At 39.0% G+C, this 27953-nt stretch overlaps 1 protein-coding gene across 2 annotated transcripts in view; it reads left to right on the top strand.

Moving 5' to 3' along the window:
• The first annotated feature begins 2921 nt into the window (after positions 1-2921).
• The window catches only part of ssbp4 (single stranded DNA binding protein 4), a 105566-nt gene continuing 80534 nt past the window's right edge, over positions 2922-27953 (top strand). The window contains exons 1-3 of one of the 2 annotated variants that reach the window (XM_032572018.1): positions 2922-3090; positions 18020-18092; positions 23022-23083. In XM_032572018.1, coding sequence (XP_032427909.1) covers positions 3035-3090; positions 18020-18092; positions 23022-23083 — 191 coding nt within the window. In that variant the 5' untranslated portion in view covers positions 2922-3034. The remainder of the gene's footprint in view (positions 3091-18019; positions 18093-23021; positions 23084-27953) is intronic. The other variant, XM_032572019.1, reaches the window with a different exon arrangement.

The raw sequence follows: 27953 nt of genomic DNA on the forward strand, positions 1-27953 counted from the left end.
CCTATATTTAAGTTATTATACTCACCCGTTTACGTGTAAAATGTGTCCGATACAGCTTTCGCATTCTCATCCAATGAGACGTTGTGCCCCTCATTCCTCCTCCGGCTGCAAAAACTTGGGCTTTAATTGATTGATTTCTCCATCGTTTCCCACAAATAACCTTACAGACCTCATATAGGATTTCTTGGAGAATTTTCTTGCTTGTCATCTTTGCCTCAGTGTTTGCTTAAAAGGCAAAAATGACTCAAAAAATGTCTTAATGCATTATTTTCCACTACCTTCGCCATCATAACACTGTTTCTTTATTAGAGGTTTGCTCAAATTCCACATGGGGGCGGAGCCAGAGTCATGTCGATTGTAAAAGTAGAACTAAAATATTGCATGTTTTATAAATTCTTTTACAAATAAACAGTTTAACAGTTTGACATGTAGCCTATGTTTATTGGTTGTTGCCTCCCTGAATCAAGCACATTGCAGAAAAACCTTATTCTTCATTTTGAACAGGTCTTTTTTGGGTTAATGTCCCTATGAGTTTTGCACATTTAAAGACCAATATCTTTATGGATTCTCATTTGCAAACTAGCCTGAGCTAAGTCAAATTTTTATTTGGGTTAATGTCTGGACTTCCAATAGACCATTTGAACACATTATTATTCTGTTATCTCTGTCACTCCATTATAGCTCTGTTGGGAGGTGAACTTCTTACCAGTCTAAAGTCTTTTTCAGGCTCTAACATGTTTTCTGTCTTGTTTTTTACTTTAGCCATCAACTCTAACCAGCTCCACCATATCTGCAGACAAAAAGCATCCTCATGGTAAGATGCTACCACCAACATGTTTCACCCAGGGGCATGATAGATTCCAGATGTGTTTTCTGTGATACATTGTATTTTGGCTGCACGATTGAAAACTTTAGGCAGCTCTTCTTATTTTTTCACCGTACTCTGCTTTAAATTTATTCAACACTGTATCATTGACCTGTCTAAGTATGTTCTTTGGTCTTTATTAGTTTGTTCATTAATGTTTACAAGACCTCTGAGAAATTCACTGAACAGCTCTATTTACACTGAAATTAATTTCATCCATTGGTTTCTTATGTTGTATGAAAGGGTATCATGAACTCTATAATTTTCCTTATTGCCAAATTACTAGACGCATATTAAAATGTCAGACTCGTCTTTCTATCAACTGTGCATCAATACACAGCAATGCAATGTTTCTATGATGACGTGCATATTCAACAGTGTTTGAAGACAGATAAAATCAAGAGCTGGTTTTAGGAATAGCTTGAATGAATGTAAATAGTAATACTGAAGATAAGCACAGATCACCTTGTAAAGCTTTTGTTTCGACTCTTGACTTCACAACCTGGAGACACTTTATCCAGCAAGGAACAGAGCTGTGCTGCAAATGATTTCAGTGTGACAACAATCAGCAGCTTCAAATCACTTATTGGTTCTGCATGTAACACTTGAAGGATTAGTTATTTGACGCATGAGTGCTTAATCTAATCACCTGTTAATTATGGCGTTGGTAGTGCTTCTCTTATCACAGGTACATCTGATATCTGATATATCAAGTAACAACATAAACAAGTAAGCTGAATAAATAAAATTATTGTTTAAGAAGCAAAACCAAAGTATTTATGCAAAAATGACAGAAGTCAGAAAACGATAAGAGAAACATTTCAGATTTTTAGCCTATACATCTAAAAGCTACCATTCATTCCTTTTGTATGATCTTGAATGCATGTTGTCACTGTAATCATGTAGAAAAAGATGAAATTTTAAGTCAAGACATATTTTTATTGTCTTAATTGAAACAACATATTTTCTCATGTCACAGAATGATTGAACTGTAGAATATGTGAAAAATTAATTTGTACTTATACAAAAATGTCAACAGTTCAGCTTGATTCATAATTTCCACTAAGGAAATGTATTCTTGGAACTGATAACTTCCACTATATCTTTTATGCATTATTGTCCTGTTGGGGGGAAATAAATTCAGTCAAACTTTGAATTACAGTAGTAGGCCTGATCTCCAAGAAATAAAATAAAAACTGAATTTCTCAGTTAGTGCATCTCTATAACAAGCCTGATCAGTGCATCTGTAGAACCTGTGTTTGATACAATAGCTCTTTCATTGAGTATTGATCCTATAATGAAATACATTAACATTGTTGTCTTTCCCTGAATATCAGTTTTGTGGAGTACCTCAAGAGATATTACTTGGTGACTTTCCTTCTCCACACTCTTGCTACCTCTTCCAGTTGTTACTGTCACAAAAATAAACAACAAAAAGTAACAATTAGACAAACCCAGAATCAGCAGGCCACACATCCAAAAGAAATAAATGGCAAGTTGTGATCTGACCATGTAAAGGCCACTAGACTTAATTATCAATTCTCTTCACTCACTACATATAGAACACAAAGGCAAGAGCCTGCAAGAAAAGGCTACATTAGATAATATTTCCATCCCTGTGAATGAATCAAGGCCTGTCAAAGTCCTGGTATGTTTTTAAAAGACAAAAGAGGGAGGATAAACCAGCTACCCTGTCCCGAACAGAGGAGTAAAAGTACCCGGCAAACCTTTCCCCATCCACCCCTTTTTTCTCCTCATGTTGATGAAACTCCACAAACAAAAAAAGTGTGCGTTTCCCTTTAAGAAGCCCCCACCGTTTGCAGAACGGAGGGAGGAGGAGCAGGTCAGTGGAACAGCGACTGAGAAGGAGAAAAAAAAAAAAATCCAACTGCTGACGGTTTCAAGTCCCCCCAGTAGAAACTGTGCCTGATTTGTGGCCAATGTTGGAGATGTAAAAAAAAAAAAAAGAAAGAGAGGAAGGGAGGGAGGGAGAGGGAGAGAGAAGGAGGAGGGAAGAGGATGGGGAGAAGGGAGGAGGAGGGGGAGGAGGAGAAGAGGAGGAGGGGGGAGGAAAAACACTAAAGGGGTAGCTATGGAGATGGAGCGTTTTCCTGGCTGCTTTCTTTGACAGGTGTTGAGTGGGGCAAAAGTCTTAAAACAGAATTCAGCATGTACGCCAAAGGTAAAGGAGCTGTCGTCCCTTCCGATAGCCAAGCGAGAGAAAAGTAAGTGGATTGTGTTGCTTTATTGTCAGAGTTTTTACCTGCTTAAACGTGAGGGGGGCAGCGGAGGGGCGCACAACTTTCTAAACTAGGTAGTGTAATTTAAAGGAGTGCGCCGGAGTAAAGTGCGCTCCTCCTCAACTCATCCGACCACCTTGGAGATGCGTCTCTTAAACTTTTTCCTTAAAAAAAAAAAAAGAGCACTTCTCGTGTGTAATTATACGCCTGTCGTTTCCCAACAATGTGAGCGAACAGCTCTGTAAGTTGGTGCGGGATGTTGGACAAGATCACGGATTGTGTTTTTTATTTACCCGGTTATTTATAACGCGCACTTGTGCGGCGGTAAAAGTTGAGGAGGCATTGTCGTCGGGGTGAAAGCATGTGTCCGTGGTAGCGTGGACTGCTCGCATGTGTCTCCGTGAAACTTTCGGGGATGAAGCCGCTGGATGCTTCGGATGGATTTGGTTCTTTTTTAGCGGCTCGAAGCGCTCAGGCTGCGCGTTTTTGGTGCGTAAAACACGGGGCGCAGGCACTTCAGGCGGCAAGAGGAGGGAAGCTCTGTCCCGTTCAGCAGCCACAATAGTGCTCAACTTTTAAAGTGAAAACCGCAGCTTTTATTTCAGAGAGAAGCTTTATTTCAAGCAGATATCATCCAAAAAAAATACATGTGCCATTTTAGATTTTATCTAATAAACTCGTTTTTTGGTTTATTATGAGCAACTTTTAAATATAGTCCCGACACAGTGATGCCTGTCGTTTTTCTGCTCAGCTTCAGTGGGGTAAAATAATAATAATAAAAAAGTTTTTTTCTTTACGTGAGCCTTCGGGGAGTTTTTTGTATGATCGTGGTGCTGTTTTGTCACCATTACGCACCAAACAGTAAGAGTTTGTGGAACAGCGAGCCGGGCTCCCCGTGGAGATGCAGTTGTAATCCCTAAAACAATGTCAAGTCCTGTGAGGCTGTGCGGCTACACGACCACCATCATACATCTGTAATGGAAACATAATTTCTTTTGAGACTCTCTTATATGTTTTGATGCACTGCCGTGTCATATTCAATTGATAAGGCTTTCTAGTGATGTGAGTCACTTATGCGCTTAGTGGAGGCTTCCTCGAGTACGACTTTGTGCACATCTGCTTGCACGGAGCGTCTGATTTCACCCTGAACTCCCATTATTTCGTAGGAAAATTGAGGGTTTGTGTATTTGTGTGTGCTGATATGGAGGAGTGAATCCTAAATGAAAACAGTCCCATGTGAGTTTATGAGCAGCAGGAGGCAGGCTGACCTTTGAACCAGCATATGATGCTTTAATATTGCATATGAAGCGCCAGCATCTCAGTTTACACCAGTTTGTGGAGCCTGGGTTATTTACAGTATGATGAAAAGCCATTTATAATTCAGATAATGTGTCTTTAGTCAGTTCTTAGTTTTGCTCGCTTGTTCTGGGGACTGTGGATTATGTTGCATGTGTCACTAGGAGTGAAATCAGCGCAGAGGCAGCATGTATTTCAAATGATAGTGTAGGTGGAGGATTAATAATTTAACTCGTAAGAAGTCTTTTGAGAAAAGCTGCAAATGATGAATGCATCTAACTCAAGGTTGCTTAAATTACAAAAAAACCCTCCTGTTTGTTTTTTCATCCTGCTGTTTCCTTGCATTTAAATATCTGTCACTTATTTGTAGCAACTTGCTGCTTCCATTAGACATCACATTTTTAAACGTGTTCAGTGATATACAAAAACTTCACAACACTTGAACTTTTTTCTCATTTTGTCACATTAATTACAAATGCTCCATATATTTATTAGAAAATGCATAACTATGAAATAGAAAGAACATGATACACAGTTTTCAGCATTTTTTTTAAATAAATGAAAGTCCAAAAGACATACATGTTCAGCCCTGGCTCTAATTAGTCTTAAGTCTGAACTTTGACTGGGCCATCATAAGAAATTAACACAATTTATCTAAACCATTAACAATGGAGCCCTGTCTGTTACTTCGGTTGTCCTCCTGGAAGGTGAATGAACTTCCTGTCCATCAGTTTTGAAACTGCTGAAGAAAAGCATCATGACAGCATGATGTGGCCACCACCATTTCCCCTGTGGTCATAAGTTTTTCCGGGTCATTTTGCGGTATTAAAGTTTTTCTACCAACTTTACAAGAAAGTTTCATTTTGTTGTGGTCTTATCTGGTCAGAGCACCATCCATGTCATATCCTTCCATGGCTGGTGGCAAACTTCAAACAGAACCTCCTTTGACTTTCTCATAGCAATAGCTTCCTTCTTGCAACTTTCTGAGAAATGCCAGATTTGTAGAGTGCATGACTAAAAGCTGGCAACAGATTCTACCTGAGCTGTGGATTTCTGCAGCTCCTCCAGAGTTACCACGGGTTAGCAGTTCAATCACACTCTTCACATTTTCAGATGATTAGCTGAAGAATGTCTAGTGAATTTTAGAGCTTAGAATATTGTTTTACATCTAAACTCAGCTTTAAACTTTTTATCCACCTAATAAATGGCACATTCCTGGTCCTGAAACCTTTGCAGAACTTTAAATACACAAAAGTCAAATCTTTTACTAGCCGATGGCAGTTGATTGCATTGGATAATATTCACAAGCGGCAGAGTAAAGGGGTTTAAATACGCCACCACATTTTAAATATTTTACCTCATGAAGGAGCTTCAGAACCCTCGTTCATTATCCCACAAACAATGAAGTTTGTGGTTTAAATGGGACGTAATGTGAGAAAGTGAATATTTTTGCAAAGCAGTGTATACGGTGTGTATATCCGTCACAGGCCAGCAGGTAACGTCCACACATCACAGAAAAGTCTCGCCCTCTCCCCTCACCTGTCTTGTCCCCCTAACTCGCCCCGCAGGGCTAACACATGTTCCCTTGTAATCGTGGAGCTCACAACAGCGGCTTCAGTGAATTATCATATTCATATTTACATATTCATTCAACTCTTTACATATTGGCCTAATGAAAAGAAGGCTCTCCAGATGGATGCATATGGCATTAAGGACATAGTTTATCATCAGAGCTGCAGCTCCTGTTAGGAGAATTTGTCATCGGGTCTTTCTAATTTAATAAAATGTATGAAAGATTTCATGACATTAAGTAAAATAAGAATGCAAAAGTAAGCTGGAATTACAGTGCAGGTGCTGCACTTGCATGTTTATCTTGGTGTTGTTTTAATGAAGAACAGGTGATGCAATGTTCCAGCTAGGAGCGCAAAACTTGTTGACACCAAAATTTAGGAAATATTAGTGTAGAGAAATGTTTTGCTTGCACAGCTGGAGGAAGTCAGATCGCATGGGTGTGGACAGAACACATGAGTTACACTAGAGCATTAATGTTTCATAGAAAAACTTGTAGAATGAAATATTAATGGTTATGTCCATAAACATTTTGATAAACTGCCTCCTTGCTTTGCTCTTGCAGTGCAAAATTTTTTAAATTTTCTCATGCTTGTGTTGAAAACAACAAGCAGACCTCTTGACTTCTTTTTCTGATTTTTCGTTTTGCAGCTGCTTTTCAGGAATTTAACTTTCCTCCTGAAATATTCCAACAGCTAGTTTCTTCAGTGTTTTTCAAGATTTTGTCCTATTTACCAGACAAAGACAGCGACTAACAGACAGTATGTTGTCACTGTCAGAGCTTTTTTTTTTTTTTTGTATCCATGGCTCCCTTGGTAATAAAGTTTTATTTCAGGTGTCTCTTGTGAGGGCCGTTCAGTTGTTGGTATTTTGCAGGTAGTCTGGTGTGTACATCCGCAAAGTGATGAAATCTGAAATTGAAACACAAGGAAAAAAGGGTTTACACTGAACTTCTCAGTTACATGCTGTGGATCTCTGGCGTAGTGTACAAAATGTTCCTAGATACAAGCTCAACAGTGTGTTTGAGTGTGTTTAGGATGCTGTGTTGCACAGTGTTTGATAAAAAAAAAATCCTGTAAAGCCTTAAAACTGAGACTTGATTTTGTTCAGCAACATAACACAGACCGGCATGCAGAAAATTTGGTGGATTCCTCCACACGACCAAGGAAACCGCCACATAACTGGGGTTCAGCCGTCTGGCCTCACTTTCCTCAGGTCACAGGTAGCAGGAGTGTAGAGTGTAGGGGTGTGTTTACACCAGATCTTTGTGTAAGGTTATTTTCATAAGAGCTCTCATGGAAACAGATTTATTGTGATCATAAAAGCAGAGGAAAAACCGATGCATGTTGTCATATAAAACCATTCAGATCAGAATTGGAAGATATTCTCTTTGTTTGATTCTGTTTGAGTCAATTACTGAAAAATGCAACTTTTCTCTTTTTATTTGTTAAACACATGAAAAGTAAGAATTACAGTCATTTTCAGTCTATAACTGTGTCAACCATCAGCGTTCACGTTGATGCACTTTTTAGTTTTGTAAAAATCTGATCAAAGTTAATTGCATTTGTGTTGATGCATAAATGAGCATAACCTTGTGATTCCTTCATTTTCTGTTGGATGCGATGCTATCTCTAGAAAAATAAAGAACCCTCACAACATTTCTGTCTTTTCGTGTTTTCTAAACCTAAGAAAGAGAAATCGGACTCAACAAGTCAGAAATCAAAGAAAATCAATCATTTCTATTTGGCAGAAAAAGCCTCGCCGGTGGACTTTTACTTAAAATTAATTTTGAAAGGAGTAAAAACTGGTGTCAAGCCAGAGGGACAGATGTTCAGGCAGCAAGAAGGTGTTGGGGTTGATTCCCAGCTGGGACCTTTCATGGTTTGTCCCAGGATATGTTGGTGTTTGCATGTCAGGTTGAACGGCTGCTGTAAGTTTCCCTGTGGTGTGTGTCAGTACTCTGTGTGTCTCTGCTGCTCTCTGAAGGACTGATAACGCCCCTATAAACTGCTGGGGGAAGACCCCAGAACCTCCCATTTCCCCACAGAGGAAGAAGCGGGTATAGAAATATATATAAAAAGTCACGGATGAATGGAAGAACTTACCACAGCAGCTTTAAAATTAGTGATCTTTTTCTCATAGGGTAAATGGAAATCTCTTTCAGTTTGTTCTAGTAAACCTAAATTAAAGGTTCCATTCACAAAAAATAAGTTTAAGCTTGATCAATCATCTTCTCTTAAGAAGGGCCACAGTTAGCAGTCAGGGAGCAAAATAATTTTTTAATGCTCTATTTGTTTACAGTATTTTTGGTGTGACTTCAAGTGATTCTAGACTTGTTTGGGTGAAGAACTTCAAGTGCAAAGTTAATCAGTTTGTTTTGAACGCAAGTTTCTTTACATCCTCCGCTCCTCCTCTGGCTCCTCCCACCTATTTACATGCCGTTTAGTGGGGGATCTTCAGCTCTGAATGCATGGTTTTGATTCTACACAGATGGCTCAGCCATCTGCATTTTAGTCTTTTGAAGGAAGCATAAAGAGCTGCACAGGAACACAAGCAGAAACAGTATTCAGAAAAAGTAAAGAAACCCTTGATTTACCCCCAACGCCCTTCGGGGTGACGGCGCTCCCATTCAGATGTGTCAACAGTCAATTAATGCCGCCTGTTGTCAGCCGCTTTTGGTGCATCCGCACAAATTTGTTGCCCTTCGCACTCAAAATAAAGTAGGCAGTATAAATATTGAAGCTCTGTGCCTGAAGTTGTTAATCAGTTTGGCAACACTGCACACCGAGCAGAACAGTTTGTCTCTTATTAACATACAGAGGAAAGCATCTGTGCGAACAGCAATGAGGTGAGTGTCAGGTGATAATAGGAAACAGATGAGTGTTTTGAATATTTGGACTAATTGCTTCATGGTAGGTTATGTCATTGTTGCCCTCATTAACTACTTGCTGATGAAACTCATTAATGGCGAAACCTGTACCAGTAACATCCAAAATACTCCTTATCCTAAATCTTCAGAAAAGCCTGAGATGTTTCTTTGTGGTAAAAGGAGATCATCAGAGCTAAACCGGTACCATTGAGATGATCTTGTTGCCATGATGTGTTCACATGAATGCAGATGCATTCATTTCTGCATGTGTGAGAAATGTCTGGATTAACCCGTGGCTAAAGCCGTTTGTGTTTACATGCTCATTGACACTGATTTGTTTTGACAAAGGAACCGCCAGAACAAAGACAGGCAAACAGAAACGGCATGCGCGCTGGGAATAAGCGTCAGTGAAACATCTTTACAGCTTCACAGAGGTCTGAAGCAGTCACCAGGCCTCTCACTCACCTCCATATGACTTCATATAACTCTTTATTTCTGTTGCCCAGCAGAACATTTCATATTTCATAGAGAAATCTTGTTTACCTCTTTAACCATTCCACATTTTATTAAATTGCACACAAAGTTTAGTGTGTTTTATTGACCACACAGACCAAAATACAGGAGTTCATAATAATTGATAGGAAAGTGACACCAAGGTTTCAAAATATATTACAAATTACTAATAAAAATCTGTAAAGTGTGGGATCGTCTTATATTGAGCTCCCTTCACTCTGACACCAATGCAGTCAATTTCACCTGTGTAGATTATCCTCAGTATAAATTCAGCTGTTGCTATAGTTTGTTGGAGAACATTAGAGAACAAACATCAACATCAAGGAACACAGCAGACTCAGGTCACAGAAAATGTCGTGGAGGATTTTAAAGCAAGGTTAGCTTATGAAACAATGTTCTGAGCTTTGAACAATTCACAAAGTTTTGTTCAAACCAATCATGACATAATCATCCATCTGCAGAGATCAGCAGATCATTAAACAGGACAGCTACTAACAGTCCCGTGGTAACTCTAGAGTAGCTGCACAGCTCAGGTGTAGCAATCATGTCATTCACTTTACAAATCTGGCCTTTATCACAGAATCCAAGAAGAAAATCATTGCTGAAAATAATTTGAGAGAGATTTGTAGTTTACCACAAACATGTGGAAGAAAGTGCTGTGGTTGGCTGTGACTAAAACCGAACTTCCTGCCAAACGTGTCAGAAAACTTGCACCGCATGTCAGCCCATATCATCCCTACATGGAGCCATGTTGTGGCGTCATCATGCTGTGGAGTTGCTTTTCTTCAACATGGATAACACTGCAAAAACACAAAATATTTTTGCTCTAGTTTCTACAGCAAATGTCTTAGCAAACTTGAAATAAAACAAAACTAACTTACAAGTAAATCTTTAGCAAGATATAGAAGCTTGTTTTAAGTACATAATTTCTTAATATTGATGAAAAAGTACTTGATAAGTTAATTTAACTTATAACAAGGCATTTTTCCCATGGTATAAGTTAATTTGTCTGCCAATAGAACAAGTACTTTTCCATCAATATTAAGGAATTATTTACTTAAAACAAGCTTCTATATCTTGCTGAAAAGTTACTTTTAAATTAATTTGTCTTATTGTAAGTGTAATAAGATATTTACACTAGAAGCTAGACCAAAAATACTTGGTGAGATTTTGCGTTTTTGCAGTGAAGGAAGCTGCTCAGAGTTAAAAACAGGGCAGCACTAGAAGGAAACGGGTTGGGAGGCTAATTTGGCGACTTCTGAAGGGAAATGGGGCTCAGGGTCAACAGTTTAAAGGGGGTTGAATACATTTACACATTACCTGCTACGTTTGTGCTGGTTTGTCACATGAAACGCTTTGAAGTTTGGGTTTAAAAGGCAACAAAATGTATAGATATATATATAAAAATCAATGATTAGTTGCGTGAGGAGCTGTTTATTTCTTTTTTCTTGTCTCTCTAAAAGCAAAAACTAGATTAGCTTCTTCCTCCTTCATCTCCTCTTTGCACTTTTTACCTCATTCTGGCACTGTGATCACTGCTGAATTATTCAAATCAGGACATGGAAGTTAATTTTCTAACTGTCTGTGCTTTAGCTGGCTAAACTCAGCTGGGATGCCCGCGTCTCTGGGGGCAAGTGAAGGAAAGGGAAGGTTGGCTGGGACAGCCTGGGGCTAAATGTCAGGTTTTGGTCCTCAGGACTAGGCAGGCGGAGAGATCTTCTTGATGAATAGATGTGAAACAAAGTGCTGTTCCGCTTGAATGAAAAGGTGGAGCTAAAAAAGAGAGAAAATCACAAAGGGGCTAGTAGACATTTTTTTCCCTGTCCTCTGGCTACAATCTTGCTTAATGAGTATGGAGTAAAAATAGATGCAAATGATTCTGTAGTTGAAAGAGCATGACAGACAGATGTTCAGTGAACCTACTATCATGGGCCGTGATGTTGAGTCAGTTACAGGTCAAACGAGCCTCCTCCCACTCAGTCTGATCTCCCACTTCGTAGCGTATGATTTGCATCAGAGTCTTCCTTTTGCTGCATTTCATCAGTGAGATGGTGAAAGCCAGAGGAGAGGAAATGGGAGACACTGAGAAGAAGGCCATGTGTGGTTTGTCTCGTAAGCATCTCATCTTTTATTCCTGAGTGACACGTGTAAGCAGCGGCGGGGTCACTAAAGAGGAATTTAGTTTTCTGGTGTCCAAAGAGGAGAAAAGAACCAGACGCCGATTTGGTTTCTCTCTTAGGCACACCTGTCGTACTGAGCATGCTCCTTTTAGAAAACTGCATCATCGGCTTGCATGGAAGGTCCTGTTCTGCAGAGTTACACTTACTGCTTCTGACAGAGTAACAAAAGGTGTCCCCTGAAGCCTGGATTGAATGAGTGTTTTTAAATAATGCATCGCAGCCAGGGCAGGTGCCCATCGCTGGTGCGCAGCGCCCCTCAGATCACATCGGCCTCCGCCATGAAAATTTCATTGCCGCAGAACTCTTGGGAATCTCTGTGCGATCCTGTACGGCGCAAAAAAGAAAAAAGGGGGATATATAGGAACTGACGCTTGCTGCTGGGTGTTTCACACCGCAAATAGGGGCTCAATTTTACACATTACAGCGGTGGACTCCCCCTGCTTTCACCATAACGTCACTGCCATGTGAACTGTTCAGCCTGACACAATGGAAACAGAGGAGAACGTGTGAATGTAACTGGGAAAAAGAATGTCCTTAAATGGAAAGGGCTGTTTTCAGAAATATTAAGTCAGTATGCTGGAGCACTTCTTACATATGTTTTCTTTAACACCACTGAACAGAGAAAATGCATCAAGTTGTTTCACTGTTCTGCTTCCAGTGCATGCAAGCGGCAGCAGTAACCCTTACTGAATATTGTGTCATAATATAAAGATATTAAAACAACTTAAGGTGAAATAACATGTCAACAATTCATTAGTAATGTGAGATGCATAAAAACCCTGCTGCTGTGTGCCTGGAAAAATTCAGAAGTAAATAAATAAACAACTTTAAATAAAAATACAGACTTTTGCAAAAAAAAAAAAAGGTCGCCATATATTAAAATAAATCTTAAAAACCTTATAATGTCAACAATAGACCTCCAACAGACCTCTTGAAACAAAAACGCGTCTCTACAATTTAAAAAAAAAAAATACTGCACATGTTTGACTTTCCAAGGAGGTGTGCAGGGATGAAACTGTTGCTCTCTAAGCAAACATGAAGGCCAGACTAAGTTTAAATAAAGGCAAACTAAAGAGCTGACGTTCTGGGATAATGGTCTTTGGACATATTAGTTTAAGGTATAATTATTTAAACACTAGAAAAAATAAGGGATATGTTTAACCTGAGCCAAGTAATATGTTCCATAAAATTAAACTTTGAAGGTGGAACCGTCATGTTTGGGGATGTTTTGCTGAAGCGGGCGCTGATCAGCTCACCATCAAAGAGTTCATCATGAATCATATCATGTAGCACAAGTTCCTTGAGGAAATTATCACATTATTTGTATAAAAATAAAAGCCGAAACATAACTGGACCCTGCAACGTGACATAAATTATATCAGTAACTCCTGGACCGAGTCAAAGACCAGATGTTGATTTCCTTGAGACGATGCGAATCGACTTGAAATGAGCTGAACATGGCAAGAAACCCCTGTTGGCCCCTGAGGCATGTAGAGGACTACAAGAAGTATCTCACTGAAGTTTTTTCAGCAAAAGGATGTAACTCCAGTTAGTGACAGGAATGGCGCCCTAACATTTTCTCAGTTTTGTTTAATGAGTAAAATAATTACCCTTATTTATTATCTTTTTATCTCACTCCCCTTGCCAGAGACCTTTTTTTTAAATCAGCAATTTTTTTCCATAAAGAACTAACTGAGAGGTGTCCTTAGCTTTTTTTGGGTTTTTTCACATTACTATATGTCACTAAATTAAAAGTGAAAAAGAAAAAGAAAGCAAGATGCAATGATGTCGTACATTATGTGGAGGACTGGCAAAATAAACAATTGGCCCCTGTTTCCCTGATGCTGCTCCCTCCGGTCATGGCACCTCTTAAGCTGAAGGGGAGCCCAGTCAGCACATAGCCTTTGCCTCATTCTGCGAGAAAGTTAAAAGGGCAATAAAAAGGGCATGCTTACCAATATAATTAAGAAATTTAATGGAGATTTTCATTTCAGTTTGTTTCCTTTCAGCTTGTTGTTTTCCTTAGTCTTCATCTAAAGATGTAGAGAGGTGCAGCACTTTCTCTGTTCCACATTCGTGTCTCACGGAAAACTGCTCTCAAATCCAGAGGAAGGGGCTTCACATGGAACATACATAACTGCTGCTTAAAAGTATGTGTTTTATTGTTAATTTTGATTTTATTGTCATTACTAAAATGAAATTGAAATCCTCTTTTAGAGTCCTGAGTGGTGAGACGGCGATTAGCCAAATTAGTCATAAAGTCGATCAAATTGCACATTTTACTCTTAGTTTCTAGCATCCGGCATGTAGAAGTGAGTGAATCTTCATCAGTGCAGACGCCATAGCATAGACTCAGAGATGATTCACAGTTACAATGCTGCAGCACTGATGAAGTGAAATTATCAACACATCCAAAAAATGTCACAGCAGCCTTGTTGATGTGGTGATCAAACTTTGTACTCCATTAAAACATGTTAACCAAATGGTTCAACAGAACCATTTGGTTCTTTTTTAGTTTCACTCATGACTGAATGAACCCTGTTTTAGTTCAGTCACATCTCAGGAGGCTGGAACAGTTTAACATGTTTGACCTCCTCTGCATGCTAAATAATAGTTTTAAGTCTAATTTGTTATTTTTGTAAGAGTAAGTTTTGTCATGTTAGATTTGACAGCTTTAACCCATTTCTAATCCTTACTTATGAAATTATGTTTTTTTTAAAAAAAATAATACAATAAATACATGCTATACTTATATTAAAACATAATTTTCATTTCAGATTTTTGGAGAAAAATTTAGTGTTTAAAATAATATACAGTATTATACCATAATAATAAAAACAATCATTAATGATGATTCATTTTCAATTAAATGTTATTTAGTTTGTATGTGCTAGTGTACAGTAGAAAAATGGATGCTTATGTGGTTTTAAAACAGAGAAAAGTTTGTGATGCTGTTTTCTGTTTTTTGTGAGCTTAAGCTGGTATGGATCAGCTGCAACAAATTGTTTTCCTTTTAGCAGATGGATGTCAGTTCATGCCACTTAGTTGCATTCAATTCTGATTATCCAAAGCTTAGAAAATCTGGTTGCTCAACTGTTGTCCTAGTTCAATATTGATTCACTCAGCATCATCGACCCAAACAACATATCTCCGTGTCTGTGCTGGCCTGAATGCATGTGATCCGTATAAAAATAATTGTTCATTACAGACGAAAACATTGCAGCTTCGCTGAAATCTGGAAATTTATGTCTGTACATATTGTAAAACTATTTAGTTGACTGATTGCTTCGGTGCAAGTACATCTTTTGTCCTCGATTGTTTGAAGAGAATGATGCAGTTTTGTCTGAGTCTGTAAAGTTCAGTTAAATGTAGGCGACAGCATTTGAGTTGCTTGGGATGATAGCCTTGAGCTTTCTGAAGTCTGGGCCAGCTATACTTGTCAAGATCCCTTCTGGTGACTGTGTGATGAGCACTAATAAGGCAAAGTCAGTGACAAGTAACAGGAATGAGTCAGCTGCTGAGAGAAAGTAACAATTTGTTCTCCTGGAAAAGGAAGGTTTGCATTTATGTATCGGCTTCATTATAAGTCCCTTCATAAACTCTCTGCCAATATCAAATCAGCAAGAAAAACAAACGGAAAGAAAAGAAAAAGATAACGACAGTAAATGTTTATGTTATAATTGAACAGAACAAGATTGAGTGTTTTCAATTACAGATTACAATTAAAATTTTAAAAGTGATGCTAGGAATCATTCATTGTAGTTAGGATGCAACTAATAACAAAAAATGCTGCAATAATATAACTTATTACCTGTATTAATATAACCTGTATTAAAAGACTCCAAAGTGAGTTAGTTTGTTCATTAGCTAGTTTTGATGGGAGTGCCATTGGCCACAGCCAGCAGCAGACAACAGCCTTCATCCAGCCAGGTGAATGAGGGTCTTATGTGAACCGGAGTCAACCAGAATCCGTCTCTCTGATCATGTATCTTCCATGAAAAGCAGCGTTTCTTTGTCACCATTGGTCACGGTCACTACCGAGCATTGGCAGTGTCATCTCCCTTGGCTTAAAGCTACATGGTGTGAGGCAGCGGCATGTTTTGGAGTTGATTTACTCTTTGGGTAGAGATATTTGCCACCTCCAGAATCTCAAGACATTGTTGGATGCTCGGAGGTTGGTGCTGGAGATTCGGGAATCATTGCCTGAAGTCTAAAGGTCTTTGTAGTCTGGAGGTTACGGTTAGCTTCTTCAACAGTAGTGAAGAGTTGGCCAGAAGAGCCGACTGGGAGCTGTCCAAGGACAGATAAAGAAACCCTGAATATTGTAAGCAAAATTTACAATTGTATGGGTGTGAGTCGAGCCCCCTGGTGGTCAGCCGCAATATTACATTTATTGTAAAGGAAAACAATTTGTTTTTTAGCATCCTTAATAAAAGTACTAACAGTTTTGAATCCAACAGAAAATTTAACAATTCAAAGATCATGTAAGCTTTTGTCTCTAATGTTTGCCTTTTTAAAATTTTGAACATTAAATGGTGTTACAGAAAAGAAAAATCTTTCTAACTTGCAGGTCTAAAGAAAAGTTGCGTTATTTTTCATCTCAGCACCAATTTTCACCATTACCCTCTGTGATTATACCTCACAGCAAGACAGATATGAATTTCATTCAGAGGGCTGAAAGGGGCTTGATGTGTGCAATTTGCATGTCCTTTCTTACTGTTAGAGTCCCAATGCTTTGATTTTACTTAGTATAATAAAAAAAACATAGCAAGGTTTGGTCAGCCAGCAAGTCTTTGGCTCCGTTCACACTGTTTGTGATCACTTGTGAGCAGCTCAAAGAACACCTGGTTGACAGGATGAGTCTCTTTTCCCTCAACTCTGGAAACTTTTAATCATCTCATAGTCTTTGACATAAATGATTGTTTTTTTTTCCATATATGAGACCACATGCCATAGACTTTAATGATGTGATGCTTGAGCATGTTGCAGCATGTTTTGCAGACAATCCTTTTGCACATCAAAAAGAACACCTTTTATACTAAACACGAACATTTACAATGTACCTAGAAGACTACTCACTTGTCTGTTGAATTTCGTCTGCATTTTTCATTTTCCATCTTTTGATTTGCTGCCATGATTGTCATACAAGAGATTTATTACAAAGGTTGTTTTCATTATGCTACCCTGACTCTTTAACCTCCAGAACTTAATAATTAATAACCTTGAACCTTTGGTTTCCCCTGTGTTGTTTGTTGTCTATTGGAGTTTATCAACAGTGATGGCATAGTTACTTTGAAAAAGTAACTTTAATCGGATTACTGATTACTCGTTGAAAAGGTAATTTAGTTAGATTACTGATTACTTGATTTGAAAAGTAACTAAGTTACATTAAAAGAAACTTTTTTAGTTACTTTCAGCAGCTGCTAACAACAACGCTCCGCCACTTGTGAAAATTACACACAGGTCTTTGCCAATACTTAATTGCAAGTTATTTTATAGTGGTAACATCAACAATGTATCTCCACTTATAACTGAAAGGGAGATTCTCACAACATCTGAACTTAAAATCAAAAATCCTTAACACATAGGTTTTGAGTACTATTAAAAGTACTGCCCTCCTAAGAGGGAGGTTTTTCTGTCTTTGGTCATTTCCAACCTGGTTGAGTTGTTTATACAAATGGTAAAGCAGCAGAAACAAATATCTCCACTTCATCTACCAGGATCCTACTGGAAACAGTGTTTGTGATAGGTGAAAATTTGTGAATTTTGAGTATTTTTAATATCTTCTCTGTTTTTTTGTGAACTTCACATCTAACATTTTCTTGTGTTGTAAGATCGGAGCAATGTTACCACTCTAGTTTTTGTTTAATTGAATTTTGTGAAATGATGTTACCTGATTAGTGTCAACCTTGAAATAATAAAAACATCATCACAGGAAAACAAAGATACCAGTAAGACTAATATAGCTAATGCACAATGTCCAAAAATAATTGTGTGACATGATAAAGATGTAGGTATTTCACATTTTCATGTGATGTAGATCTGGGTGATGTCTGAGTATCATGTCCGAGCTCATTCCTTCTCTCCCTTGTCCCGTGTTCCTCAGAGTGTATACACCGTTTTGTTTTCAGTGTCTCGCCTCGACAGCAGACAGCCTGAAACCACAGGGATATGGCCAAGTGCCACCAAAGCTCTTAAGCTCTTCGCTGAAGAGCCTTACATCACACATTTACAACCTCACTACAATGTATACGATCTTCGCACGGTAAAAGTCTTGTTTATCTCGGCTTCGTTTCACGTGAACAGTGAGAATTTGGTCCTGCTTTGGTTCAAAGGTTTTACCATCCTGTTTCATTGCTTTCCTACAGTGAAATAGTGAAATAAGTGTGAATCCTTCAATGATTTCTAAATTGTAGAATGACACAAGAAAAACATTCTGATACCAAAAAATGTGACGACCTGTTTTCCTCTCTTCTTTGTTTTTCAGGTTAGCTTTATACGTCTATGAGTATTTACTGCATGTTGGCGCACAGAAATCCGCACAGACCTTCCTGTCAGAGGTAAGACGTCCTCATAATGAAACTTCCTGTTTAAAAAGGATGAGTGTGATTCCCCTTCTATTGTACAACCACCAGTGGAATTTACATTGTAGGTCTTTCCGGGTTCAGCAATTATTCTATAACCTACCGCTGACCTTTCTTACAGCCAACAGTGGACTTTAGCCAGTTTCTATGTTCAGAACAATACAAACATTGGTTGGTCTACTGTACTTAAGATGATTAACCACCCCTCTATATTAGGTTCAATTTGGAATCATAAACTGTGTAATTAGATATATTGAGAGGACATGTTGTTTGTGTTCTGTTTTGATGTTTGATAAGGGAAGCCCACGGCTGCCAAGTTAAACCTTGATTGTTTGAAGCCAATCCTAACAATTTGCTCAAGGTCTACTGGAGATATTAGCCTCTTATTATGCCTCTAGTCGGTAGAAGTTGTAAGGGCTCTAATGTGTTGCATCCTTTTCCTAATGGACATCCTTCCTGCTAATGGTTCCATGTTGGGGCTTTCTGCAGCTGAACACGTGTCTTGCACACAGGCTTTGCTCAGCTCTGTGAAAGACGCTCACTTCCAGTGAAAGAAGAGGCAGGTCGACTTCTGGCCACTTTATTCCAGGACATATTTGTCAGTCACGTCATCATGTTAGCTCGGGTCAGAGCGACATGGACAGTGTTGCAACTAATTGAACTCAGGACTCTAGACTATGAATAAATTTTATAAACATGTGTTGTCAAACATGTTTTATCTCATGGTAAATTTATTGAATTTGAAAGAATTGGACAAAATTCATTAAAAATATATAATTAGCCAGTTCTTGTATCTGTACAAAAATAGATCAAACTAGCATTGATAGGCAGTAACACACTTCCATACCTATATGTGCTGGGTATAGTAGAAGTTGTCAACAAGTAGAAGTAGTGTTGTTTTAAAATACTTTTGCTCAAGTACAAGTAAAAAGTAGTTATAGATAAAAACAGTAACAAATTATTTGGTGAAATTACTTCTAGTAACTGGATATAATGTAATCAGATAGACAAAAATATATAAAATGTGCTAAGTCTTGTATTTTGAAATAAAATAAAAAATAAAGACTTAAATCTGGTTGCAAAACCTTATAGAGACGTTCAGGCTTTTGGAGCTCTGACCTGCCAAGTTGGATTTTACTTCTTGGCATAGAAAAACTAAGTTGTGTAAACTTAGTTTTAACTTAGAACTTAAATGTAACAAATATAGACCATAAAAAAGGGCAGCAATTAAAGGTGTTCGTTCTGAATCACTTCCTTTGATATGTAAATGGAGATAATACAGCACTATATGCATTTATGCTTTGAAGCAAATGGCACAAATCCTTATCTGAGTTTAACTCGATTCAAAACATGCATCTCAGAGCGTGCTTTTTGTTGATACATTTATTGATTAAAAGAATATAACGAGTGATATAAAAACATCTTCATCCTGTATCTTCAAACTGTATGATGACTTTACAAATCAGAAGCCGCTATACAGTTTGAAAAAGCACAGTGCAGCAGTTGTTTTTTTTTTTTTTATAGTGCAGCAGATGTTGGTAAAAGTACTTGCACCAGGCTCTGCTTAAGTGTGTACTTTAATATGCACCCTGTTCAGTAAATAAGAATTTAAAGTGGAAAGCTGGCAAATAAAGGCTTAACACAATCAGATAAATTAACTCCAATTACTCTCAATAAAATCAATATGTTATTGTTCTACAACAGTGCTGCAAGGATGTTGCATAAAATGTTGCATTATTCTTTCATTTGTCTGCCCCTTCTGAAAAAACTTTCAGAAAGTATAAAATGGTTCAATTTTTTTGAGATTTTTGATTTAAAGAATAAAAAAAAAATTACCAAACAGACAAAAATATCATATTTGACCTCAACAACATTGTGATGACTGCTGCCAATTCAAGTTTGCAGGAAAAATAGGTTTTGATATTTTATATATACACATATATATATATATATATATATAAATATGTGAAAAACACAAATCTGAGTATGATGGGGAGAGCAGCACTATGAGGTAAAGCAGTTGGGCTGCAGAAAGCTTTGATAATTTCAGAGGCCTTACGGGTGAATCTTCTCCCAGAGATTTAAGTTTTATCGTCGGGCTGCTGGAAAGGGGTGAAATTCAGGGTCGCAGGCAACCAGAGGCACACAAACACAGATCTGAATTAAAACTGCATATTCACAGACAAATTCACATGGCGTACACAAACACACATGGTATTCAAACTAAGTCTTTTGGATGGAGTTGTCTCAAATGCTGCTATATCTGTGAATGCACAGCATGAGGATTCATCAGTGTCCATTTATTGAGACTGTTAAGGCTTTCTAAAATATTTCCAGTGTATTACCATTTATTTGAAAAGGTTTGCAATATTGTGTTATTACTACATGGAATTTTGGGCATTTTGGGGATTTCTGATAAGTTTTTAACTAAATACCTCATTACACTATTATATTTATCCCTTTTGTTTTAGTAGGATAGGAAGACATTAGATAATAGGGAAATACTACATATGCATCACTTCACAATACATTTGACATTGTTTCGTAAACAAATTGATTCTCACCTAAACCAGAGTGTCATTTTTTTAGACATTTTGAGAAATTGGGCCTCATTCAGATGGTGCATAAACTAAAAACTAAACATATGCACCACTGATACAGATTTAACACAAGCGTGACTCAACTATCCCAGGATTTATTCTATAACAACTTGCGTTCATCTAATGCTATATTCTCCAGATAGCTTACTGACATCAGCAACTGAAAACTTAAAAGCATGAGAGTAACGGCAGGAACTCCTCTTTTGATGAATCTGGGTAATATTGACTTGACAACTTGGAGGACTTTACATAAAATTATAATTTTATTTTATACTATGAGACGTGATCAGACAGCAGAAGTAACATTCCCAATCCTGACACAGCTGAGAACTGCACCAATGATCTCCAATAAACATGGACTTTTCGGAACAACAGCAACACACATACTTGCCTGTCTGATTGATTTTCAGAGACCAGTAAAAAACCATTACAATATGGCACAGTGGTTAGAGTGGCCGTCCCGAGTTTGACTGCCGCATGTCTTTACTCCTCTTCACTCTGCCTGTCAGATTACTTTCAAGTAAAAGGTCTTAAGTGCTGAAAAAAACAAAACACATTGAAAACAGCACACCAGGTTTTTATTGTTCTTTTTTTTAATAGAAAACACTTTATTTTGGCAATTCTTTTTAAGCTGATTTAAAAAACAGTCTAGTCAAGTGATTTCTACTCTTGAATTTTTGGGACCATAAACAATCCCTGATGTCTGATCTGCATTAAGTTGGAGTGATATTATTGACACACTGACTCATTGACTGCAGTAGTCTTTGATCTTGTGGTGACACAGATATATAAAGTTGGCATACCTATGCTTAGAGATAATCTGAGGCAAGGAGGTCATGTAGATGAGTTTTATTTTTTTCCCAGATTTACCAACTGCAGTAACAACTTCTGGTGCAAGCTGATTCAATAGGTGTGCACGGGTAGCAGGGTAATTAGCTTTACGCATCTTAGTAACAACTACAACAATGTTTTTCTGCTAGTGTTTATACCTTGGATATCCATATCAATCATTGTAAATGCAGCTGGACGTGCAAGAATAGTTTAATGTTGTGAAACCTACATATGTTAATGCTGTGGTACTCATTTGAACTGGAAATCAATATTGTGCTTGAGATTGGTGCCATCCATCAGCAGAGACAGCATTGGTCTAGTTGATGCAGGCTGGTGGAGAGACATTGCTGACCAAGCCACCTGCTGCTTGTGCATCAAAATATGTAAAACTTGTAACTGTCCTCTCAAGTGCGGCTTCCCCTCCTGATATTTGAAGGAAGGTACTCATTCATCCAGGCAAGGAAATCACAATTTTGTGTCATTATACAAACTCACATTGTATGAAATGACAAGTGGGCGCCATCAGATGCCTGGCAAATTGCTATCGAAATGTTTGTATAACATGATTTCATCAAGACTTTAAAGAAAAATTATATAGTGTAATACCCATGTGAGCAATCACAAATGTGTTTTTAATAGATTAGGGACTTTTATAGTTGCAGATAAACTTAAGGTCCCACACAGATACACCTGCTCATCTAATGAGCGCTCTATCAACCAGGCCTCTCCGGCCTTAATTAGCCTCTGTTCCTCCTCTAGCGGGAAGCGCACGCACTCACTCACGTTTATAGTATCCACACAATACGCCGCCGGTCCCCGAGAGGACTTCACCACACTCTGCTCTCCTGCACAGTGCAGCACTCAGCTCTTTAGCAGCATTAAATCAACAGGCCCACAACAACGCACCGCACATCACATCATTATAAGTGGCACTGGGGAAATCTGTAGGATAGACACTTTAATAGAAACCTGGGGCTTGTATCTGTTTTCTTCTTCTTTTTTTTGATACAAAGCACATATATATATATATATAAAAAGAGAAATCTCAGCCCTGTCATGCTGTCTTCACATGCTCTTAGACTGTATGTAGAGGCCCTGAATCTTTGCTGTTTATGTGTGTGGAGCCATGTCAGTGGTCGGGTGTGCAGCAGGCAGTTGGTGGGCTATCTCTCATTGGATCTTATCTCGGAGTCCAGATACAGGCAGGAGCTTGGCTGGTTTTCTGAGGGCAGCGGAGAGCACTGCTGCTTCAAGACAGTCACACTGTCTTACCCACGAACTCTTCTGCTCTGTGCTATAGATCACTCCCTGGCCGATTATTTCTCCCAGAGTGTCGCTCTGTCAGCCTAAACTTGGGAGGAACGTTAAGCAAAATGGTTACATTATGAATAAAACATGCTGCAGTGTCTAATTTTTCATTCTACTCCTTTGTCTCTTGCCCTGAATGTTCTTTCTCTTTCCCTGTTTCTCACAGATCCGATGGGAGAAGAATATCACACTTGGGGAACCGCCAGGATTTTTACACTCATGGTGGTGGTATGTGTTCATTCATCCTCTCGCTTTTGTTTCTTTGCTCAGCCACACACACGATTCTTTTTAGACATCTCATGTTGTTAAAGGTTTGAATGAATGAGTGAAATGGAGGCAGTAATTGCAGGTACAGCAACTGCTTCATCTCCTGATGTCCTGATTGACAACTGAGCTCCGTTATTTGAGGCTCTTTTCATGGCGTCTCTCTATGAAGTGTTCACAGTTCAGTTAATGTCAAAAATCACTGACACATCCTCCAATCATTGTGGTTGTTGTGACTGAACCCCGCTAACACCCCGGCTCCTCCTGTGAATGCGGCACAGAGACCACATTTTACACTACGGCACACTTGTAATGATAAAAGTTAACTGAATACCTTTAGCTATAAATTCACATTACAACTACCGCACATCTAACACTAACTCTTAGCAAAACTCAAAAACAGGAAGTTTATCAGCCATCTCCTGTGACTGTCTAAGGTTTAAGATGACAGAGCAGAGACAAAAACAAAACACAGACGTACTAAGACAGGAGTTATTTTTGTGTATCAGAAAAAAAGCCAAATACACAGAGCTAATGGAAATAATAGCTTGTCTAATAGTTCAGTCCAGACAGAAATGAAATGCAGTGAAACACTAGAGAGGTGTTTCACTGCAGACGGAGACATCAAAAAGCTTACACTGCAAAAACACAAAATCGTAGCAAGTATTCTGGTCTAGTTTCTAGTTCAAATATCTTAGTACACTTGAAATAAAACAAAACAATACTTACAAGAAACGTTTAAGTAAGATGTAGTGACTCATTTTAAGTCAATCATTTCTTAGTATTGATGAAAGAGCACTGATTCCACTGGCAGATTATTTCACTTACCGCACGGAAAAAATGTCTTGTTACAAGTGAAATAATTAGAACTTTTCATATATGAACTATTGACTTAGAAGAAGCTCTTATATCTTAATGAAAAGTTACTTTTAGATTAGTTTTGTCTTATTTCAAGTGTACTTAGATATTTGCACTAGAAACTAGACAAAAATACTTGATAAGATTTGGTGTTTTTTCCAGTGAACACTGAGTTTATGGGAGCAGGAGCTCCATTTATTTAGGGAGCACAAAGATAGAAAAGGATTTGTCACTGGTCTTTTTGATGAAAAAAAAAAACAAACAAGCAATAGGTCAGCAGTCTCTTCTATTGAAAGAAAATACAGACAAATATGACCCTCATAATTCAAAGATAATTCACCAATGGAGTGTAACAGAAGGAAACAGAGTGTGGAAAAGTGGTCAGCATTTTGTTGAGCAGTCTAAGCCTATAGCAAGGTACAAACAAAGACAGCCGAGAACTCCTTCAAGCTCATCAAAAGGAAAAGTTTCAATCCTCGTCTTAAAAAGGGCGTCTGCTTTACGGACAGGAACTAGTAGGCGATTCCAAAGGGGAGGAGTTTATCAGCATCTTACTCTACTTTTGGACACACGAGGAAAACATATTTGCTGAGTTTTCTTCCTCTCACCAACAATAGAGTAATATTAAACGGGGTCTTCTATTGGCTTTCCTTTCTGCTATCACTCAAATGCAGACTCTAATTTTCCGGCAACAATTCACGTACAATGAGGTTTTCAGTTCGACTTTTTTTTAATTCAAATTTAAAGTGACATGATTCTAGCAATTAATGCACATCATTTGTATAAAGACTTTTTATATCTGTGATTCCCGAACTCTAGAGTACAGCTTTTTAGAAGTGCTATTTGTTACTTTCTTTCTTACAAATGAGTATAGAGGACACATATAAGAGAGTGGAAATGTTTAGGAATCATCTGATGATGTGGAGCGCATGTGAATAGTTGGTTTCTTAAAATAGTCAGGACTAACCCTTTATGGATCTCTAATGGATTTAAAGTTGTCTTCTTCTAATTCAATTCACTCGTTACGTAGGAATACACTCCAACTACTGTCACAAAATGTAAAACAAGTACATCTTTTGCTCTGACTGTCAACTTGAATTTTTTATTTTTATGAAAAACTCCCCAAACCTCTGTGTCCCATCCTCTGTGATTGCTCTAACTGCTGACCATGTTAGGGGGTGGGGGGGTTGCATGAGCGGGTTAGTCAGCCAAAGCCTGCTGTTGTTTGCAGAAGGTTTTCATGCACCTGTCCCTGTCACTGTGTATTGACCTCATGGCTGGAAAACCTCCGCTCCCACCATCAGAACTTACAGACTTCAACCTGAAGCTCTGTGTCATAAAACGAAGCCTCTCATGTGTGTTTATGTCTTTTCAGACTCTTCAAATAAGTCTGTCAAATCATTCAATGCTGCACAAATGGAGGAATATGTTTTTCTGTCTGCCTGGAAGAGCTGTGTCAATGGACTTAGAGACTGACACAAATGCTCATCGTGAGTGGGAGAAAAAAAATGCGTCTGACAGAAATTTTGTTGTGAATTCTAGGTCTTTATAAAGCTTTTACAATAAAACAAATACGGCTAAATGCGTTGAATTTAGCCGATTCCAGCAAAACATGACTGCTGCATTAACGTCTTAAACTGTTATTAGCATCTTATATTAGCGATAAGCTCATTTCCATTAGTACAGTAGATTTTCTGTGTCCTACATAGAAAGTTTAAATTCTTACTTTATCTCTGATATGGAAAGTTCAAAATGGTCAATTTCAGTTCAACTTTCTCTGTTATCTGCTGAAAGTTTTGCTCTTGCTCACTCTCTTGCAGCCTGAATGAACTGCAGAAATTATACAACCCACATAAATAAATATACATGTCTGTTATACTTTTTGAAGCACAACTTCTCCTTTTTGATTTGAGAGTCATTGCAATTCACCTTTTTTACCTCTTTAATTATACTTTAGTGTATGCGTGGGCATGTTTTTTTGTGTTGCCCTGTGACAGAGCGTTGACCTGTCCAGGGTGTACTCTGCCTCCTACCCAATGACTACCAGAGATACACGCAGATGTGTGGGTGTAGACAATGGCTTGAAAAATATTTGGAGTTTATTACAATAATAATAACCACACATGTGCTCAAAGAACTTTTTGGGAACTAAAAAAAGGTGAATATACTATAGGTTGATGATATGAACCAGTGGTTGCCCTCACACCAGGATAGTTTATACTACCAGAATAAAACTATTATTTTTCTCTTTACAGCATTCATCAACATCAAATAAAAAAACTTGGAGAGAGTTTAAAATCTGTATTTTCAGTTTGACAGCAACACTTCAGCTTATTTTGTTATGTGGCTTTGTTAGTGTTGCACGGTCTGATCACATTTGCGTGACCAGAGACCTTAAACAGGAAATACACCTCTTTAATAAATTACATAATTTAACTTTGGGTCTCCTTTCTTACAGTATGAGAACACATTTCTGATCAATCAGAGTTGATCAGGCTGAAAATTGTCCAGCTCCAGTCAACAGATCATTTCTGAGAGCAAAACAGAGAGTAGAAAATGTAACTGTCAGATTGAAATATAAGTTTTTGGCAGAGAGAGGAGAAAGCAGGCAGGACAGAAAAAGGAACAGGAACTGGAGCAGACAAAGAATCCGGCTGGCAGCGAGGCGGGCAGGTTGGATCCTTAGCCAGGCAGCACGAGAGTCGAGGAGAGGGGATAAGAGCTTTGACAGGGTCCGCTTTGTTTGTCATTCATGCTATCCCGCTCATCCCCAAAGCCCCCCGGCCAACCCTGTGTAATAAACCCGGACATGCGGCTTCATTCATTCATCCTCTCCTGCCCCCGTGTGTGTTGTGATTGTGCAGCCTGTTGACACGGCTCATAATGGCCCTTAAAGAGCCTGGCTTCTCTCAATCTGACAGCCACCAGTCATACTGACGGAGTGACATTCGCAAACACACAGTGCAGCATTAGTTTGCTCTCTACTCTGCTGCAACCAGCGAGAGAGCGTCGGGGTGTGTGTGTGTGTGTTGGTGGGGGTGTGTGCGTGTGTGTGTGCGTGTGCGTGTGGGAAAGTGGAAAGCAGAAAGGAAAACCAAGCACTCTTGAGCGTGTGTTGTAACTGTACTGATGTATTTCATTGGTGCTGGGAGATGACACTGGCCTGGGAGTGGAGGGAGATGATTATCTGGGCTATGGAGGGCACTCTCCAGTGTAGTGTGACCTAGCTGAGGGGCGTCTGTCTGGGCCGCGGAGCACGTGGACCAGACTCCATCCTGGCTGAGCGTGGAGTCTGGGGAGCGGAGGGGTCGGCTGCTTGAGGAGGACAGGAGGCGGAGCCCCCGTCTCCACCTTTGTGCCACCCAGCTCACCCCCCTCCAACCTCCAGCATCCCTCAAAACAAAAGCTCCAGATGGCAGAAAAGCCACCAACCTCCCTCATCCCTCACCCACTGCTCCTCCTCCCTCAACCTTTGTCTGAAGGCCCGTCCCTTTGTTTGCGGAAGAGAGAGACCCCCGAACGGATTAACTCTTTGCATTCCAGCCTCTTTTGTGTTAAACAGCCAAACCTAAGACCCCGACCCCACCATCACCCCGGCCCCACCCCCACTGTCTCCTCTTGAGCTCCTTGGTGTGCGTTCTCTATTTTTTCTTTTCTGAATCACTGTTTCCTGTAGAACGGTAAAGGTGGGTGGGTGTCGGGGGCGGGGGGATCCAACAAGAAAGAAAAAAGTGGAGAGACCTTGGGAGAGGGGGTGCGGGTGGGGGTCACTCATCCACATCTGTTGTTATGGGTGGAGGGATAAAGAAAGGGCTCAGTGAAGGCTGCAGGTGTTGATTGTGTCATTAGCCGCCTCTCTATTGGCCGATGCTAGTTGTCTCCTTTTTTATCCCAGAATCGATCGCTTTAACCAGTTTTCACTGGATGGCCTCTGAGTCTTCAGCACCCTTCCCCCGACCCCTGCCCCCGTAAACAC

This window comes from Xiphophorus hellerii, chromosome 9 (assembly GCF_003331165.1).
Source record: "Xiphophorus hellerii strain 12219 chromosome 9, Xiphophorus_hellerii-4.1, whole genome shotgun sequence".
In the NCBI taxonomy this organism is placed as follows: Eukaryota; Metazoa; Chordata; class Actinopteri; order Cyprinodontiformes; family Poeciliidae; genus Xiphophorus; species Xiphophorus hellerii.